General features: G+C 39.3%; 2 protein-coding genes across 2 annotated transcripts; both read right to left on the bottom strand.

Annotated features, from left to right (window-relative positions):
* Positions 1-911: 911 nt before the first annotated feature.
* Positions 912-8,449, bottom strand: LOC124253642. The gene is made up of 3 exons (XM_046687452.1): positions 7,993-8,449; positions 3,486-3,960; positions 912-1,444 (listed from the first exon to the last, which is right to left on the bottom strand). Exons 1-3 carry the CDS (start codon positions 8,447-8,449, stop codon positions 1,198-1,200), a joined length of 1,179 nt encoding a protein of 392 aa, XP_046543408.1. The 3' UTR covers positions 912-1,197.
* Positions 8,450-11,042: 2,593 nt separating this feature from the next.
* Positions 11,043-12,654, bottom strand: LOC124253641. Its single transcript, XM_046687451.1, has 2 exons — positions 12,378-12,654; positions 11,043-11,722 (listed from the first exon to the last, which is right to left on the bottom strand). The coding sequence occupies exons 1-2, from the start codon at positions 12,520-12,522 to the stop codon at positions 11,157-11,159; spliced, it is 711 nt and encodes a 236-aa protein (XP_046543407.1). The 5' UTR covers positions 12,523-12,654; the 3' UTR covers positions 11,043-11,156.
* Positions 12,655-18,260: the final 5,606 nt, after the last annotated feature.

Below are 18,260 nucleotides of genomic sequence, written 5' to 3'. Positions count from 1 at the left end.
TGTCTGAATGCAGTGTCAGGTAAGATGTTTTACGCAACATTCGCATTGTCCATCATATGTACAATGACACACAGGTATATATTGTCAATAAGAACATTTACATTTTTTACAAGAAACCTATTTTTTTGCTTTATATGTAGTATGTGAATGCCATTAGAACATTACTATAAAGCTGACAAATTTGTAGCTTTATTGGTAGAGCATGTCATTCAACAAATGTAATACTGACAAATGTGTTAAATACTGAAATAATAGTGTGCTTGAAAATGTGCCTTTCTTTATTTTTATTATACAATGCACCAGTTATGAAAGGATGTGAACTGAACAGTTAACCTTAAAGGGAGATAATTTAGCAAAACTACTTTGTAGTGCGTTTTCAGTTGTGTCAGGTTTTAGTGATGCTCTAGGTATCCATATGCAAATACCAAATTGTGATGTTTCATATTATTAACGTTTGTCTTTACAACATATATACTGGTACAGAGGCCTCAATACTACAAGAAAGATTTCACTTGACACTGTAGCACTGAATGGTTCAGGAAGTTCCATAAGTAATAACCACATATAATTTTAAACTGTAATGTATATTATCTCTCTAGCTGTTAAACAGCTATCCATGTTGTTGAAAGTGAGTCAGTATTGATCTGCACACAGTTATCAGTTTACCAATAAAATAATTTTAGTGATCTGTTTGTGTTTTTGTTATATATACATATTTAAAAACACTACTAATTGATCTTCAAAGCTGATAATTATTATAAGCCATCAAATAAGATGGCAAAAGATTTTAAGAACATTTAGCATGCAGAATTAAGCACTTAAATACAAGGGATGAAGCAATTTAGTTACAGACAAGTCTGTTTCTTGTCTCATAGTGTAAGTGATTTCATGGTACTTGCTTTAACTGTAAATGTACAATAGGAAAAAATATTTATATTTGGTTATATTCAAGCACTTGAACCTACTCAGTGGATTGGTATTCTGCACATGCTACATTGAATTCAAACACTCTTTTGAGAACTTTAGGCAAACATTCTAGAAATATGCACTTGTCATTTTCACCTTGTGTATTCAAACACTTTTCAAGCAAGCATGAACTCTTTTTCATTAAACATTGCCATACTGTTTCAACAATGAATGTGAACTGGTCAGCACAGGCAATCACTGATACATTTATAGGAACACTTGAAATCTTATTTAATTATACAGTGGAATACCCCTTTTCACTCTTCTTGAGAATAATTCTGGAATTACATTAGTCAGGTAAAATTTGTTCAACTGGGGCAGCATGTCATTCCAGACTTTTTCATCAAATCTGATTCTGTCAACAGTCCACCCATTCAAAGTCCAAATCATGAAATCACACCACAGTCTTTCAGTAATAGCCATTTGACCCTGAATTTGGTAATAATATCTATGAGACCTTTTAAAGGTCACATAAACCCTAGGGGGTACAAATACATAAATCACTAACTGGCATCGTTATAAATGAAACCCCGTCATTAAAACTACTCATTTCGACCTTTAATTGACTTAAATCGACCTTTTTGACAACAGTGCACAATTCTCACCCGCGAACGAAATTTCAACCAATCAGAGCGGCGCGCCTCTGTGACGTCATATGAGGAATAGCTTTGAGAGCCGATGCAGCATTCATCTACATTTTAGGGGGTAAATTATCGTGATTACAGGCTTGTATAAACCTGAAATCGTGACAATTGTTGTGGAAAATGAAAGCTATATGTTCTCACAATCTACTGTCATTTAATTTGGTCTCCTGCTTTGCCTAGTTTCCGAGTTACAACTTGTTTTCATAGACGATTCTGTCAAAATCGATTGGTGTCGTCAGGCCCTATTTGTATAATGACTGATCCAAATTGATCCCATTTCTGTGTTGTTTTACCTCGATATTTAATCATGTCATGTAAAAATCTGTTTGTATTCTCAAAACAGTGTCGGCCCATAAGTTTTCACATGCAATTCAGCAATTAATGAATTTATAACAGGTATAATTAGTGGTAACACACTTAGATTACCCGACAAAGGTTCCCATTTGGCATTTCTTGTGTCTGGAGTAAATATTCAACATTATAAACATCGATCAAAGGATTAACCGATAACACGCTGATTGATTAATTACTTTTATCTTACACAGCGGAATTGTCAAAAGGTAGCGTTTATGTATGTAGATTTACTAATCTATACTGAATACACTCTGTCGTGTCGGTGTCTGCGTAAAAACAACGTCCTTCTTTCAAAGGATTAACCGGCAAAACATTGATTGATTGCCCATTATTGGCTAACTAAATTACTGTTTTAAAGAAAGGCGGACATTATGCAATTAGTTGCCAGGTGTGCTATCTTGGGTGACCAATGAGACTATACACCAATACCTGAAAAGATTTATCACTTTTTCGTATATTAAACTGTTAAAAGACACATCATTTGGAACAGTTTTGTGGATATTGATGGATACATTCCTCGAACAAGGTAATGGCCTGATATTGTTCCTATAACTTTAATCTGTTTTAATTTTAATACTTGCATTTTGTTTTTATTCATTTGTCGTAGCATTCAACAGAATCATTGTTTTCGCCGTGAAGTGTAATGAGACAGACAACATGCACTAGGGTGTGTGTGCGAATTATGATTCACATTGGCAAACTATAAAATGTCTAGATATTACAGTTCTGTTATAAATTCACTATAAGTATCAGCAGATCGTCTGCTTTTTATTTAGTTTCAAAATGCATACTAGTGTGATAATAAACTAATTAGGATTATAAGACCAAATATAAAGACGCACATTGACTAGTATCTACATACTGGTGAGTGGACATTAACCATGGGAATGTAGCAAGAAATTTATCGCACAGTATTGTGACTTCGACCCCCACCTCGCTTCCGTGGAAGAAATCGTTATGTTACAAGTTGTGTCATAGAAAATCTTTATGGTCATCAATCATATGCATATTTTACTACAACTAGTAAGTAGTTTTGATTCTTTAACTTCCGTGAAGCGATCTGAACACAAGTAAGATATCGTTTCAGGCTTCCACAACGCTCGCTTCGCACTCACAAACATAACCCATTTAGCACGAACTGCGGGGTCCTGTGGAAATCTGTGCATGGGGACACTATCGCCCGACCCCTAGGAGCAATTGACGACAAAGCAACGATACGGCATGTCGTCGTTGATGTCGAGAAATCATCAAAATGATGAGCGTGCTACACATTTTCTATACAACTAACTAAAAATCGTTCCTCATATGACGTCACTGCAGTGCTCTGGCGACAGAGTTACGTAACCTGTCTGTGGTTTCGTTGGCGGGCGAGAGGGAAGCAGGCGACTTTTTGGCCACTTTTAATCGCTCGGTATTAATTAACCACAAGTTTTTAAAGAATAAATTTGGTGTTCCGCATAAGACTAACCACAAATCTTTCATATGTAATGGTTAAAAGAGTAACAAAAAACAAAGTTTAGTGGTTCTTTAAGACGAACACGGTCATTCTCATCTAGGGAACAGTAGAATCTAGGATCCTTGGCACACTCCTTGGGCTCCATCCATTTCCAGTCACAGCGTGCAGGACACTTTATCTCAAGAACACCACCAGTATGTCCATCATCAGTCTGTATCAAACCATCAGGGCTAGCACCAAGGTGTGGATACTTTGGATTAACAATAAGACCACATTGTTCCACACAGACACAGTTCTTGTTTGCTGTTTGATAGACCTTGCGTGCTGCAGGTTCATGACTGGTTCCCCATTTACAAAAAGTAACATCAGAAATGTGTCTGTAGCCACAAATATCTTTAAGAAGATTATCTGGCTTTGTGTCACTGCGCATCAACACAACATCTCCAAATTTAGAAGAAGTAAGTCTTTCACTTCTGGCAGCTAACCATAAGTCGTTTTTATGCTGACCTGTTAATGTCTCGATACAATGGGCATCTTCCTCTGACACATGCATACAATCAAATAATACCTGCATTTTTTGCTGACAATCAGTGGAATGAAGATCTACATGGTCACAATATGAAAAGGAAATGTTATGAAGGGGAGGCAGAGAGGGTTTCATGTTTGATGGCGTAGAAGCGTCTGCATAAAACTTTAACCAGGCAGCATTGGAATTCTTACTTTCAAGTTTCTGTTTAAATCTCTGACAGTTGACAATGGGTTTAATGTAAGCTGCTTTTTCATTACCAATCTTATCACACTTCTCTGAATTTGAACAATTTTCTATCACTGCTTTCCTTTCATGTAGAACAGAAGATGACTTTCTAAAATTAACATCTTGTGATCTTTTTGGACTAAGTTTCCTCTTGCGTGGGTTATTCCACTTGCATGGTTGGGATGTGCATGATGTAGTACCGGCTTTCCTCATTGTTGTCACATCAACTAAACAGTGGCACAGTGCTGCAATGTGATTGCAAGCCTCACCAGCCCTGAAATATGGAATCGAACCCGTGTTTTCGGCGTGACGACCTAAAGCTTTAACGATTAAACTACCCCATAGCTCCAGTATAATCATGAAATATATTAAGGATGTTGTGACGATGTAGACGCACGCATTGCGTTTCGGGCACATTTTCTTCCAAATATAATACACTCATTTTATATAGAGAAATAGCTAAACGATGTCCCGTGTAATACCATATTTATGAAACGAGTGAATGATATCTAATGAGCGAAAGCGAGTATTTTATTTATTATTCACCCAACATTAGCAAAATAATATCTCAAAATTCAGCATACAGAACGAGTGGATTACGCCGTCATAACAGTGGTCATGTAAGTGGACATCGAGAACTTTTCTGCAAGTTGTGCAAGGCATAGGGGATTATCAATTCAGTGGTCATGTAAGTGGACATCAAGAACTTTTCTGCAAGTTGTGCAAGGCATAGGGGATTATCAATTCATATTGCCTGACAAGGCCAGAGCAAAGAAATTGTTACAGTCGTGTGGTGTTAGCTTAAATAATGACCAGCAAACATCACATAGGTTTAATTTCTGGTTGTTATCCCTGATCTAAATTTATTAAACATTAAAGGGTAGATTCAGTAACTCACTGACACCTAAAGACAAATCATACTGCAGTATGGTAGTGGAACCTAGGTACAACAGTCAAACATACTAATATCCATTTTGAGACATAGCGATGCTGACTCCAACAAAGACAGAGCCTGCCCCAGTACTCCCTTTCAGCTAATTATAGGAGTACGTACTGCATGATGTGCTCTCCTTTATCAAGACAAATACAGCTGGTGGAAAGGCTCGGACATGAACTGAGTGAAGAATAAAAATCATCTGGGAATATCATCTGCGTTTGAAAAGGTTGCGTCATGATGATTGAATTACCATGCCTAATGACAATAGTGTCTTTTCGACTGCATTTGTGAATAGCCCATCAACTCTAAGATGTTCTGCAATTGTATGCGACAGCCCGAGGTGTAGTAGAAGCAGCAAGTACGCACACGGAAACACCTGGTTACTGCGACCATTGAGAAAGACATGTCTGAATAGGCTAGCTGAATAAGCTGTGGGCAAGAGAAAGTATACCGAGTTTGTGGTTTCATGTTGTTGTTGAACTCGAAATAACGCTGTCTTAAGATATATTCAACCGTTTCATATTTAGATCTATGCATAAAGATTCAGAGGGACAAAAACCTCTGTACAAGGCCGTACAAAGGATGATTTAAACTTTCCAATAGCCAACTTCCCTTTCATGTCGAGCAACATTCCAACAGCTCTAGTCTTTGGTATTTACATTTCACAACTTTTGAGGTACAGTCAAAAAGTTTTATGGTAGACATGTGGAGGACATTTCCAAATTTGATGCATCAGTAACAAAATGATGTCCAATGACATTCCCTATTTTGACTTATATACCACACGTTGCCGAATTATTTCAGGTGAGCAAATTACTAGAGTTAGCATATGTTTATGACAGGTGCCACCGGTGGGGAAGGATACGCTCACCTTTTCGCGAACACCTGGTATGATTTAGTCCCATTTCTGGCAGTCCCATTTGTGCAGTGAGGTTATCACACCTTTTAATTGGTCTAGCGCGTTGTCCCATATCTGGCAGTGCGACTTCCGTAAGTCTCATTTCTGGCAGTATGTTGTTCCCACCGCTTAATTGACAGTTAAAAGAAAAACCCATTTTCCTACAATATGTAATAAATTGATAATTGGACTTGAGTAGGCTAATTAAATGGGTTAACTGAATCGCTGGTACGTTCCCATCTTCTTGTCCCAGTAGTAGGGAGAATAACTCCGTGGCCATCCAGCAGTTTCTTCCTCTTCTCCTCGTAGATCTTAGGAATAGCGGTGAGTTCTTCCCAAACACGTTTCTGCATGTTGCTGGTCAAACGTCCCGCAGCAATATCACCTAGATCTGTAGCATGTGTGGGGCTTCCCGCGTCTCACAACGGTGCCGTATTTGGTTGTGGTCACTGTGGCCAGACAACTGGTATGGAGACACCTCCAGGGAACTGAACATTCTTGTTTTCCTTCCTGCGTGTATATCTGTAACCATCCAGAATCAAATCCCCACCTACTTTCCTTCCATCTAAAATTTCACCTTTCTCTGCCATCATAATGCTTATGTGTGACCAAAATACTGACTAACAAGTATTTATGCCAGTCATATTTCCTTTTCTCAATGTATCATCACTATTTCACACTGATTCAAAAACGCATGCTATGTCATCGTATCGAATGGTGACAATCACTGGATTGTCTGGTCCAGACTCAATGTGTTTACAAACAAGATCATACAACTGTAATACTGCTGAAACAAATATATACTCATGAAATAGTCACAATTGTACAATCGACTCTGCTTTTAGAAGATATTTCTTATGGATGTGGAAAGGGTGTTGTCGCTTCTATTTCTATCGAAAATCAAATGATACAATGACCTCCGAGGTTTCGTTTCCGTTCTCTTCAGTATAAATATATCGTGTCAGTATGAGCGTGTATTAGATTTCGGATATTTAAATACAAAACAAAGAAAATAAACGATGTAATAGTTCAGTGTATACGCTCATGAAGGCTGTATTATGAATTTTCATTTTGACGAACACAATATTTAGTGAACACAGGTGCAACGTTATACCGTGAAACATGAATGGCACCAAGGAGTGAGCGAGTGAGTTAAAATTTACATCACATCGGCAGTATGTCAGCCATATCGTGACTATGAGTGTTGTATATCAAAAATAAACCCAGGCAATATATATATCTATTAACGAAGGACAGTAAAATATGTAGATTATCACAGATGTAAACTTAAAAATAGCATGTACTCATAAAACAATATTTCTACAGAACAACACAATAAAAATGGGCTTTAGATCGCCAACATCTGAAGGTTGATCCCCATATTCCAGTAATATCACGGCGGGGGACACCAGAAATGGGCTTCAAATAAACCATTATCAAAATTGTTTACTAATAATTCATTATTAATACAAATGATAATGAAGGAATAAAGTTAGAGATGATATGAGTTAAAAGTAACTTACATTTGTTTCTTAACGTGCAGTGATTCGCAGACAGTGAGGTGAAGCAACTCTCCAGCATGGTGGTCAGATATAGACTGATGTGCATGCTTTTTAAGACCACGTGCTTCTTTAGAGAGGTCATGTGATAAACAAGTGCTAGAAATGAGGCTAATTCAAATACGTTATGTACATTAGTTAAATCAATAACAAACGTTTAGTTGGTGTAAGTGGGGTTTGAACCTGCAACCTTTCAATTACAATTCCACAGCCTTAACCATTAGACCAATGAGTAAGTGATTTAAGTGTGACTTTTTTGTAAACTTAAGTTAGCACATTGAATTTGATGGAATAATGAAACATGCAATCTTGCATTTACACACTCGGCCTCTTAAACACACCCGGTGTGTCTAACAAAAAAATCTTAAATTCAAAATGACTTCGTTTGATGGAAGAAGTAGAACAAGCTTATGAATTGGTCTACGAAGCTCAGAGTCCTTGGTCTTCACTGTTACACTCCGGACAATTCCACTTTTGTCAGGTTCAGTTCCGGTGATGCGACCCATAGACCACGCACCTCTCGGAAGAAACTCATCTTTCAACACTGCAATGTCATCCAGATGATAGTTACGTTTAGGATGATTCCACTTCTGTCGCTGTTGTAGATACTCCTTTCTCCAGCGTGACCAGAGTATATTGGCAAGATGCTGAATTCGTCTTCGGCGTTTATATCCATACATATCATCTTGCTTGAAATCTCCAGGAGGAGGAATGAAGACGTTAGACTTCAACATGAGTAAGTGATTTGGTGTGAGTGGATCAAGGTCATCAGGGTCATTTGACACAGGGGTCAAAGGTCGAGAGTTCAAAATAGCTTCCACTTCACATGGGAAAGTTCTGTACATTTCATCGTCCAGTCTGTCACCAAACTCATGCAGCATAGGATTCAGAATGTTCGTTGAGATCTCACCATTCTTTCTCAAACACCGCCCATGTGACTCGCAACTGGGGGATTAAACTTCAATGTGATATCTTTCTGAAGCAAATATGATGACAATTTTGATTGATCCATATCAAACAAAAACTGACTCAATTCTTTTGCGCCACTTTTGAAGTTTGTACCATTGTCACATACAATTTCTTTCACTAGGCCTCTTGGAGCAATATATCTGCGGAGAGCGTTGAGAAAAGAATCTGTGTTCAACAATTAGCAGTTTCTACATGGACAGCTCTGCTAACCAGACATGTGAAAAGGGCACCGTACCATTTAACACTTTTCATGCCTTCTTTTACATAACCCCTACTGCCCAGTACCCCTATCTATCTATCATATAAACTGACCCAAAGGAGAGAATACAGGGTAGAGTATGCAGTGTGACCTTAAGCTGCATAGAGTATACAGATGAGAAGGGAATAACATTGTGCTGCTGTTGGTAGGGTTTTAATTATTCAGTTTAAATAATTGAGATGAATTAAATGGTGAACTAGTTTTTTAAGCTTCCTGATGTACATGGTGAGTAGACACCATGCAAATCGTAATAATATCAGTTGTACTAGTGTGGGAGATAGTAAAATGAGATAAATAATTTGAGATGATTTGGGGTATATACGAGGGGCGTTCAAAAAGTAGCCAGCCTAACTATATTCTCGATGTCCAATGTTTGAAAAGCTTCCATTTTGTTTTGAAGAAATCATTAGCATAGCCACATCCAAAATTTCACATATGGGGGTAATGTGGTTAACGAGATATTAGTCATCACAACACATTGTTGTATAATACTTTTTTTTATGAAATTGCAGAAAATGAAAAACGATGTCATTTGGTACCTCTTGGATAATGGTATGCCCTCTGATAATATCATATAAAATGTGTTCATTATAGTAATGGATGACTACCCGTAATAATCAACATACAAAGATTTGGATTGCTTGATTTACATTTAGACAGGGGCTGTTTTTCAAGGACACCCCCATTTTAATCTTTCAAAAACATTGAGTCCAGATATTCAAGCTGGCACTGTTTACAAAATATATTGAGAACTGACACTTGTGACGATTCAGTATTTAGTTTGAACCCTTGGTATCATGTATGAATAAGAGAAAACATGAGAATAACAAATGTCCTTATGATTACGTCATCTGAAAGGGGGTGGGTAGTGTCTCCAAAACAAGCTCTTTCAGTAAACACGAAGGGGAGAATCACTTTAACAAGCGATTTCAAATTGCTTTTTATGCACTTTAATATCTAAGTTTGATTCTAAATTTCAAAGCATTAAAATCATTCTCTTAATTTCTAAGTGTTTGGTCTGGTCCATTGTATAAAATAGGTAACAGGCAGGGGATTAGCAGTGCACTGGACCATGCACTTTGTTGTTATATGGGGTTATGGGCTGTAGGGGTTTTGTGAGGTTACCCTGTAAGTGAAGGAGGGTCGACTGATCACCTCCCCACTTAGTAATGGAGACAACTTTCAAGAGACCTAATGCCTTCAGGCATTTTGACTTAAGATGTTTGATATGAGGTAGAAATGTAAGATGATGGTCAAATATGATATCAATTTTAATTGCGGAAATGTGTGGTTGAATTGTGATTCCAATTGGTGGAGCAAGGCTTGGCAGATTAAGAAACAGGTCTTCAAAGAGAAGGTTGACAACACAACTGTATGCTCGGTTTGAACATAATTCAGAGTGAGTGAGTTTAGTTTAGTTTCACGCCGCTTTTACCAATATTCCAGCAATATCACGGCGGGCAACACCAGAAATGGGCTTCACACATTGTGCCCATGTAAAAATCGAACTCGGGTCATCGGCGTGACGAGCGAACGCTTCAACCACTAGACTACCACGCCGCCCCACGTAATTCAGAGATATATTGTAGCGAAAATGTAATGCGGCGTCGTTCAAGGGAAGGTTCATCAGCCCCCACATGCAGACTGTCTACAGGAGATTTTCTAAAAGCTTCAAGACAGAGCCTGAAGCCTTGGTGGTGTAGAGAGTCGCCTGAGAGTTGCCTGATCCCTAATTTTACATCTATATATATGATAGTCTAGCTGTGTTTACTCTCCGTTGTCGACAGGTTCCTACAATCTAATTTCTTGTATCATGAACTTGCTTTTGTCACATCATGGCTGGCATTCTGCCGATACAACTAAAATCGTAACTCACTCGTGCAGAGACTTGAGGTAAAGACCACTCTAAATACAACAACGTATCGCAGTAACTAAAAACTAAAGATACTTGGATCAAGCCAAGTGAAAACATATGACCACGAAAAGCTGTGAAATTTAAGAAGAATTCTCGTGGTACATCCCTACTGCAGCGCCGATCCTTACTATAGGACGGACAAGTTCTAAGGCTCTAGTTCCATCAACCACTACACGCTTACATGCAAGCTACCTTTATGTCACCAGCATACCCTTACACTGAAATCATACATCAGGCTTAATATTCTACTATCATCATTAATCTGCGCCCGTCAACACCCAACTGAACCAGTACGTTGGCGTTCACTGCAATGGAATACATAGACAGTCAATGACTAATACACTTTTATTTGCGCATCAAACATGGTCTATTGACTAGAGGTCAAACCTATATCTGCAAGGGAATTGCAGTGACCTCAATTAGTGCGCTCCAACTCATGGATGCCTTAACTGGTTCCATGACTCACGACACGCCGTTGACCTATCTGGGTGATCTTTGGTTTACCGTACTCCGTCCTTGACCTCTTGGTGTAGGGAAGGAAGTTGACACGACGGATGACGTTGCGATGAGGTCTGCTCAGGGACTGGAACTCGATCTGTGGGTGACCGTCATAGCAGTGTTCACACAGTCTCACCCTGTAGCTGTCGTAGGTCTGTAGCTGCACCACGTAATCGACAGACGTGGTAGTCTTCACGGGAATGATCTTGACGAAGGGCAGAGCGATGAAGAACTTTTTGGCCATCTCGTAAGTGCCTTTCTTGTAGTAGTTCTTTATCATCTGCTTGCTGACCAGCTGCCATTTACCTTCTTGGAATGATTTGCGGTAGGTTGGCTTTGGCACATCATAACGGAACTGCAATCTCTGGTAGCCCCCGCCGTTGGTGCCTCTTGATGACAGTATTTTAGAGGCGTAGCCATAGTCAATAGAGCGCTTCGTCCTCAGATAGTATTCTCCATCACAACTGTCATGGTCTTCTCCCCAGAAGCCATCGAACTTTAAGATTTTGCCATCTGCAAAGAGATGAGATACTTGTAAATGTCTTGCTATTTCATTGGCTGACGAGGAAATGGTGTTACTAAAAAGTGCCAACTACTAAAATGAAAACAGGTCAAGCAGAAACGAACTTGGTGTGTTGACCTCGACTTTGTGTAAGGTTAGCCATTTATCTAAAATCGACATATATACTACGATTAACAGCTTCGGTGTGCATAACAATTCTTTGAATGATGTGGGGTTCCATACCCTCTCAGAGGGACAATGATGTAGATGTGGTCTCATACGCTTGCCACGTTGGAGACAGGTACGGTGACATAAACCTGGAGACATAACGTGAACATCCATGCCCCACCATCCTATATAACAAACCCGTGAAGATCCGGTTAGGGCTGACCTTCAGTAACCCATGCTCCTTGTAAGAGGCGACTAACGGGATCTAGTAGTCATGGATGACATGTGACTTGGTTGACACATGTCATCATATCCCAATTGCGAAGATCGATGCTGATGTTGTTGATCACTAGATTGTCTGGTCCAGACTTGATTATTTACAGACGGCCGCCATGTAGCTGGAATATTGCTGAGTGCGGCGTAAAACTAAACTCACACAATGTATAACAATATTCATTTGTACACAAAACATTACAATTATGACAAGGGTTTACTTACACCATGCGTGTAATACCGTTGGGAAATCATCATCTGTTGAAAGTCCTTCCACTTGTGAATCAAGGCACTTGGAACTGGCAGCAACAGATGCAGCAAGCAGGAGAGCTGTGCCAGACAGGAGCAGACTGATCGTGTAACCTTTCATGACACACCGTTAACTCAGACGCACCGTTCACACAGACGCAGCTAAAGGGATGGTTGAAGCAGTGGGAGCTACTACATATATACCCCTGAAATATGACAAAAAAAGTCAGACTGTTAAGACATAGGTCAGGTTTGATTCGGGCGCAAATGCCATCATTGTCTCGTACGTGCCACCCCCGTCTGTCTTATTTGAAGATAATTATTCGTATTTGCTGATGCGGCAGATTGTTGGGTGTGTGTACGCTGTATGCACACATATAGGTGTCTGTTGGTTACGTCATATCCATATATGTCGAGTGACTAGGAGATGTATTTGCCTTTAAGAAAGAAACAAAGCTGATAGTGAGAGTTGACGGTTCAGAGGTTGTTGCCACTATTACCTATTTCTCCTTTAACAAACTTGGTGATGTGCATTTCGGAAACGTGTTTGTGCGTTCCCGCAAAGTCTTTGACTTGCAACATTTCGTGTCTTCTCCTTTATCAAGCTGACATATCAGAAATAGTATTCAAAACACTGCTGGCTCACAGCCACGGTGGCGGTCGAGTAGCTTAATGGTTCAAGCGTCCGCCCGTTACGTTGAAGACATAGGTTCCATTCCCAACATGGGTACAATGTGTGAAGCCCATTCCTGGTGTTATATTACTGGAATATATCTAAAAGCGGCGTAAACCTTACTCACTCACAAAGACATGCATCCAGTCATACTCAACACAGTTCCGACTTCCTGGATACGTATTACTAAACTTCGCACAAACCTACATCATTGTGAGACATGATTACTATATACATATTGAAGAATACAGGTATTGTTAAAGCCAAATGAAGAAACATAGCTGGTATAAAGAGTGATTGAATGGGGACTTAAAACGATTGTCACATCGGCAATATTTCAGCCATATCGTGTCAATAACGCATACTACATACAGAGCAAAACTGAAAACTTAAAACTCGGGATTTATTTTACTTATAATATTAGGTTTCAGACAATAATTTTAGTTGTATGCTGTGCACAGAACATCTTGACATCGAAGTGAAAACCCCCAAAACAGAACAAGTCTCGCTGAAACTCTTTAACAATGATAACGTTCATGGTGTCAAGCTACCCTCCAACATGAAGTTCACAGCGTGGAGAAAAATTCTATTGAAATCTTCAGTAAGAGTTATGGCCTCCTCCAGCGTCTCTTACATCCACACGTGGATCTTAGAACGTCTGTAAACACAGGAAGACGTCGCCATTGCTCAACAACGTGACGTTGAAGATCTTGCAACGAATGTGGTGGATTGACTTGCTGACGAACACGTCGACCCAGCTCGTCCCAGATATGTTCGATAGGATTTAAGTAGGGGCTACGCGACGGCCAATCCAGAACTTGAATACCGGCATTTCGTAGACAATTCTGTGTAAGAATTCCAGTATGCGTTGTCTTCTTGAAACGTCAGTCCAGACCATGTCTCTGCATAAATGGAAGCCGGGCAGGTTGCAAAATCTGATCCCTGTACTGGGCAGCATTTAAGTTCCCTCGAACGACAACAAGGGGAGAACGCCCGAGTGCACTAAACGAACCCCATACCATTACGCTTTCGCCACCAAATCTGTGCACTTCACGGACGCTGCCTTGAGCGTGACGTTCACCTCGCCTGCGGTACACTCGGGCCCTGTCGTCGGCAAATCTCAATGTGAATCGAGATTCGTCGCTGAAGACAAACGAACTCTTTTTGACTGAACCTTATGTGTCTTGTGGCCCAAACCAGTCGGTTTTCGATGAAGAGGCGTTAATATTGGTCCATTGTGGGGTGTTCGGGCGCGAAGTCCAGCGGCACGCAAGCGATTTCTTACAGTTTGTGCAGTTATCCCTCCACCAAACATCTCCCTACTTGCGGAAGTTGCAGTAACAAATCTGTTCCGAAGATGACGTAATCGTATTGCTTGATCTTCCCTGGGTGACGTCACACATGACGCTCCTGGCCCCGGGTGGTCTGCAACAGTTCCGGGTTTTTTTCAAGTCATGCACACATTAGTCTGTAAAAATCTTGAGAAGAGACATTGACTTTGATATATATGTGCTCTTGAAAATCTTGTTTGGCACGATATGCTTTGCAATTTAACTATTGTGTGAAACCCCAAATATTTTGTGTATGTTCATGTTGCATTTCAACTTTGAACTTGCCAAGTGCCGTCAGACATGAACTGATCTCAAATATATCTGCATATGTTCGTGGCACTTGTTTCATTGATAAATCGTTTTCACCTTCAAAGGGGGTTGAAGCAGAGTAAATCTATTTTCCATCTTAGGGGGTACGTAAGTAAAAGAAGATCGAAGCAAATTTAGATCTATACCGAGTATTAGGATATATGTTTTTAAGTGATAGCTAAATTTTAGCACAATCGCCAACGTCTGAGGGGCGATGTAAATCCACCAAGGGTCCATGCAGGTAGCAAAAGTACTGTACGTAATTTGCTGGCGGTCTATAGACTGTTTTTATATGGTGTATTGTCCGAATAGTGCTATTATTTTAACATTAAATGCTAGTTTTCAAACTGTGATACTCTAGTTGTTTCACTATACTTTGAGATTTTTCGATAACGCTCTAAATTAGCCGAATTAAGTCAAAATGATATAAATTTTGTTTCATGATACTATGTAAACATACTTTCATTCATTTACAATCTCCAAGAACTGAAAAAACATGAATTGTTAGCAAAAGTAGAAATTCGCGCCCATAGGTAAAATTTCTTTTCGCCCAAGGGCAACAGATTTTAATATCGCTCTAAATTAATTAAGTCCAAATGAGCGAAACTAAACATTCTCGCCCATGGGCGAGGTAGTTAAATTCTGAGTTTTCGAAAAAATACGTTTTAATTTTTTCATCCTTAGCATATAATCATGACAACTGCATATTTTTTTCAAATCCCTTGTCACAGAGTGGCCACAATGCAGATAGTTTCTGGACTGGGGTTTCCAGAATTAATTTGTGACGTGTTTAGTACTTTTGTTGGGTTGAGTCCCATCCGGGATTCAATTATGTGCCTGGCTCTGAGGGTGTGGGTTCGAATTCCGGATGGGAAAGTACCAGAATATGTACTTTTATAGTATGGCATTGATGGCAGACGACTGGGAATAAACTTAGATGTATTATTAACCCCTGATATAGTTCCTAGGGAAGCACTGTAAATGTCCGGAAAAGCGTCTTAAATAGCATTGACCTAATCCCTGCACTTAAGACCAGTCGCCGTGTCATAGCCGAGGAAAACGTCACTTCCCAAAAGTTGCACCTGGAATCTGTGAGTGCATTCTGGGTAACAGTGATCAGAGTCTCTGTCCTCGTTAAGTTCAAAGAAATTGCAAAGAAAAACAAAAAACTTAAAAACATTGTGACATTAAAATAACATTCCTTGTAAAGTAAATCTTTAACATTTGCATAAAGCATGCGTCCACTTATACGAGATGTTATGTGAGCAAATGACATCACAGAAGTCAACGGACAAATTAAAGATAACAGTCGAGGTGCGTTTTGTGTTAAAATGTCAAACATAACGATACAGATAAAGGATGGGGGTGTTATATACACACACCAAGGCACACAGAGAGGCGGTGAGAGCTGACGAACTAATGAGCAACTGAACAGACGGAAACACTGGTAGATTCCTGCACCTGTGTACTCCCGACATGTATAAAGTAGTGAATTTTGTTTTTGTTTGTTTAGATGCGAGTTAGAATTGATATTTAGCAACGTATGCTTGTCGTAATAGGCGACTAACGGGATCGGATGGTCAGGCTCGCTGACTTGGTTGACTCGCTCAGACTCGATTATGTACATACCGCCGCCATATTGCTGGAGTATTGCTGAGTGTGGCGTTAAGCATCAAACAAACACAACCAACCTACCATTTGTAACATGACACTTAGCAGCCGTAAATGGGAGGTTTGCTCACACTAGGTACATAATAACATTCTTTTTTCCATAAAAATCAATAAATTTCAATCAGTAAAATTGCAACTAAACCAAAGGAGAGATCAAAAACACATTTTACATAACAAAAAACCATAGAACAATTATAAAATAGGTGCGAAGCAGAGTCGTGGTGATTGCAGAAGATACATTTCTTAACTACAGAGTGATGTTTAGGAAAAAGAATAGAGTTGGTCAGAACATTATCATATATAAGTAATCAAAAGAGCGTGTAAATCGGACATTTCCCAGACAAAAAAATATATATAACATCAATGCCTCAAAATTATAGGCACCCTTCGAATAGTTCCTATCTTGTTCCGCCTCTTGGGCTTCATTTCTGATGCCGGCATAGAGCTAGGCAATACATCTCTTTCTCGTCTTCTTTTTTGTCCCCCTTTTTTGTCTAAGACCACAAGTCGACCTAACATTAACCACTTTTAAAAAAATCAGAAACGAATGAATTAATATATAAACAAGAATATATTTAATTAAAAAGTAAATATAATACAAATCTTTGGTGGCGCTGTTGCTAGTGCCACTGTCATTGGATCCAGAACAATATCTTCTAGATTACCAGATGACAGTTCTATATTTACAACAGAAGCCAATGCCATATTAACAGCGTTTAAATATATTAATAAACATCCTAAATCTAAACAATATATAATATTTTCAGACTTTCCTTCATGCCTACAGGCTATTACAATCTTTCTTGCAAACATGCACTTTTAATCGAAATAATTAAATTATATAATTATCTTCCAATTAAATTAAATCCTTTTGCCATTTCAGAGGCTGTTTCAGGTATTTGTGGGAAAGTTCGAATTGTCACCCGTCTTCGTAGTGGTTCACTTCTGGGGGACTGTGCGCGGAGACATCATTCTCGAAATCTTCGGTCTATCAAAACATTTGCCAATATAGAGGTTGCCGTGTTCGTGCACAGAACATTAACGTCCTGTCGAGGTATAATCCGAGATGGAGCTCGCTATCTATCCGACATGACGGAAGAGGATATTGCTACAAAGCTTCACGATCAGGGTGTAACTGCTTTAAAACGTTTCACCGTTAAGAGAGAGGGTACCATTGTGAAAACCAACACCTATCTCTTGACGTTTGCCCGTGCATCCCTACCACCATCCATTAAAGCAGGCTATTCAACATCGGAGTGGACGTGTATGTCCCCAGTCCACTCCAATGCTTCATCATTGTGGTGACTGTCACAGTCTGTATTTTTGTGGCTATGAGTTTATGTGCGCAGACTGTTCTGGACCACATGCTGCTACATCCAAACCTTGTCCTGTCTGGCAAAAAAGAGTACAAAATTATCAAACTGAAATGCGAAAAGATTATATCATATCTTGACGCAAATCCTATTCACAATTAAGGCCTCGACTTCATCAAATAAAAAATACTCGGCTACAGTAACTCGCTCTGTAGCGACATCCTCTGTAACATGTCAACCCATTAATTCAGCTTCAGTTGTACCACCGACTTTCCTAGTAATTCAATCTACATCTGGATGTCAAACTGAGAAACAGCCTGAGCCAAAATCACAAACGTCTGACAAACAGCCTGAGAGTCTATCATCGAAAAAGGAAGGAAAAATAAATATACTACCCATCAGAAGTCTAGACTCACTAGTGTACATGTAGCCACTTACTTCAGTCAACTGTTCTAAACTTGATTTCGCAAAATATTCAATTCAGTTTAAGGGTACCGTTTACACATGAACTAATGGATTGTAAAACAAATTCATAACGTTGAAAAGATTATTGTCATGTGTT

The sequence above is a fragment of the Haliotis rubra genome, unplaced genomic scaffold, assembly GCF_003918875.1.
Source record: "Haliotis rubra isolate DU_JTF1 unplaced genomic scaffold, ASM391887v1 Scf548, whole genome shotgun sequence".
Classification (NCBI taxonomy): Eukaryota; Metazoa; Mollusca; class Gastropoda; order Lepetellida; family Haliotidae; genus Haliotis; species Haliotis rubra.
Note: the sequence above shows the minus strand (reverse complement) of the source record. Positions and strands in the feature narration are given on the sequence as shown.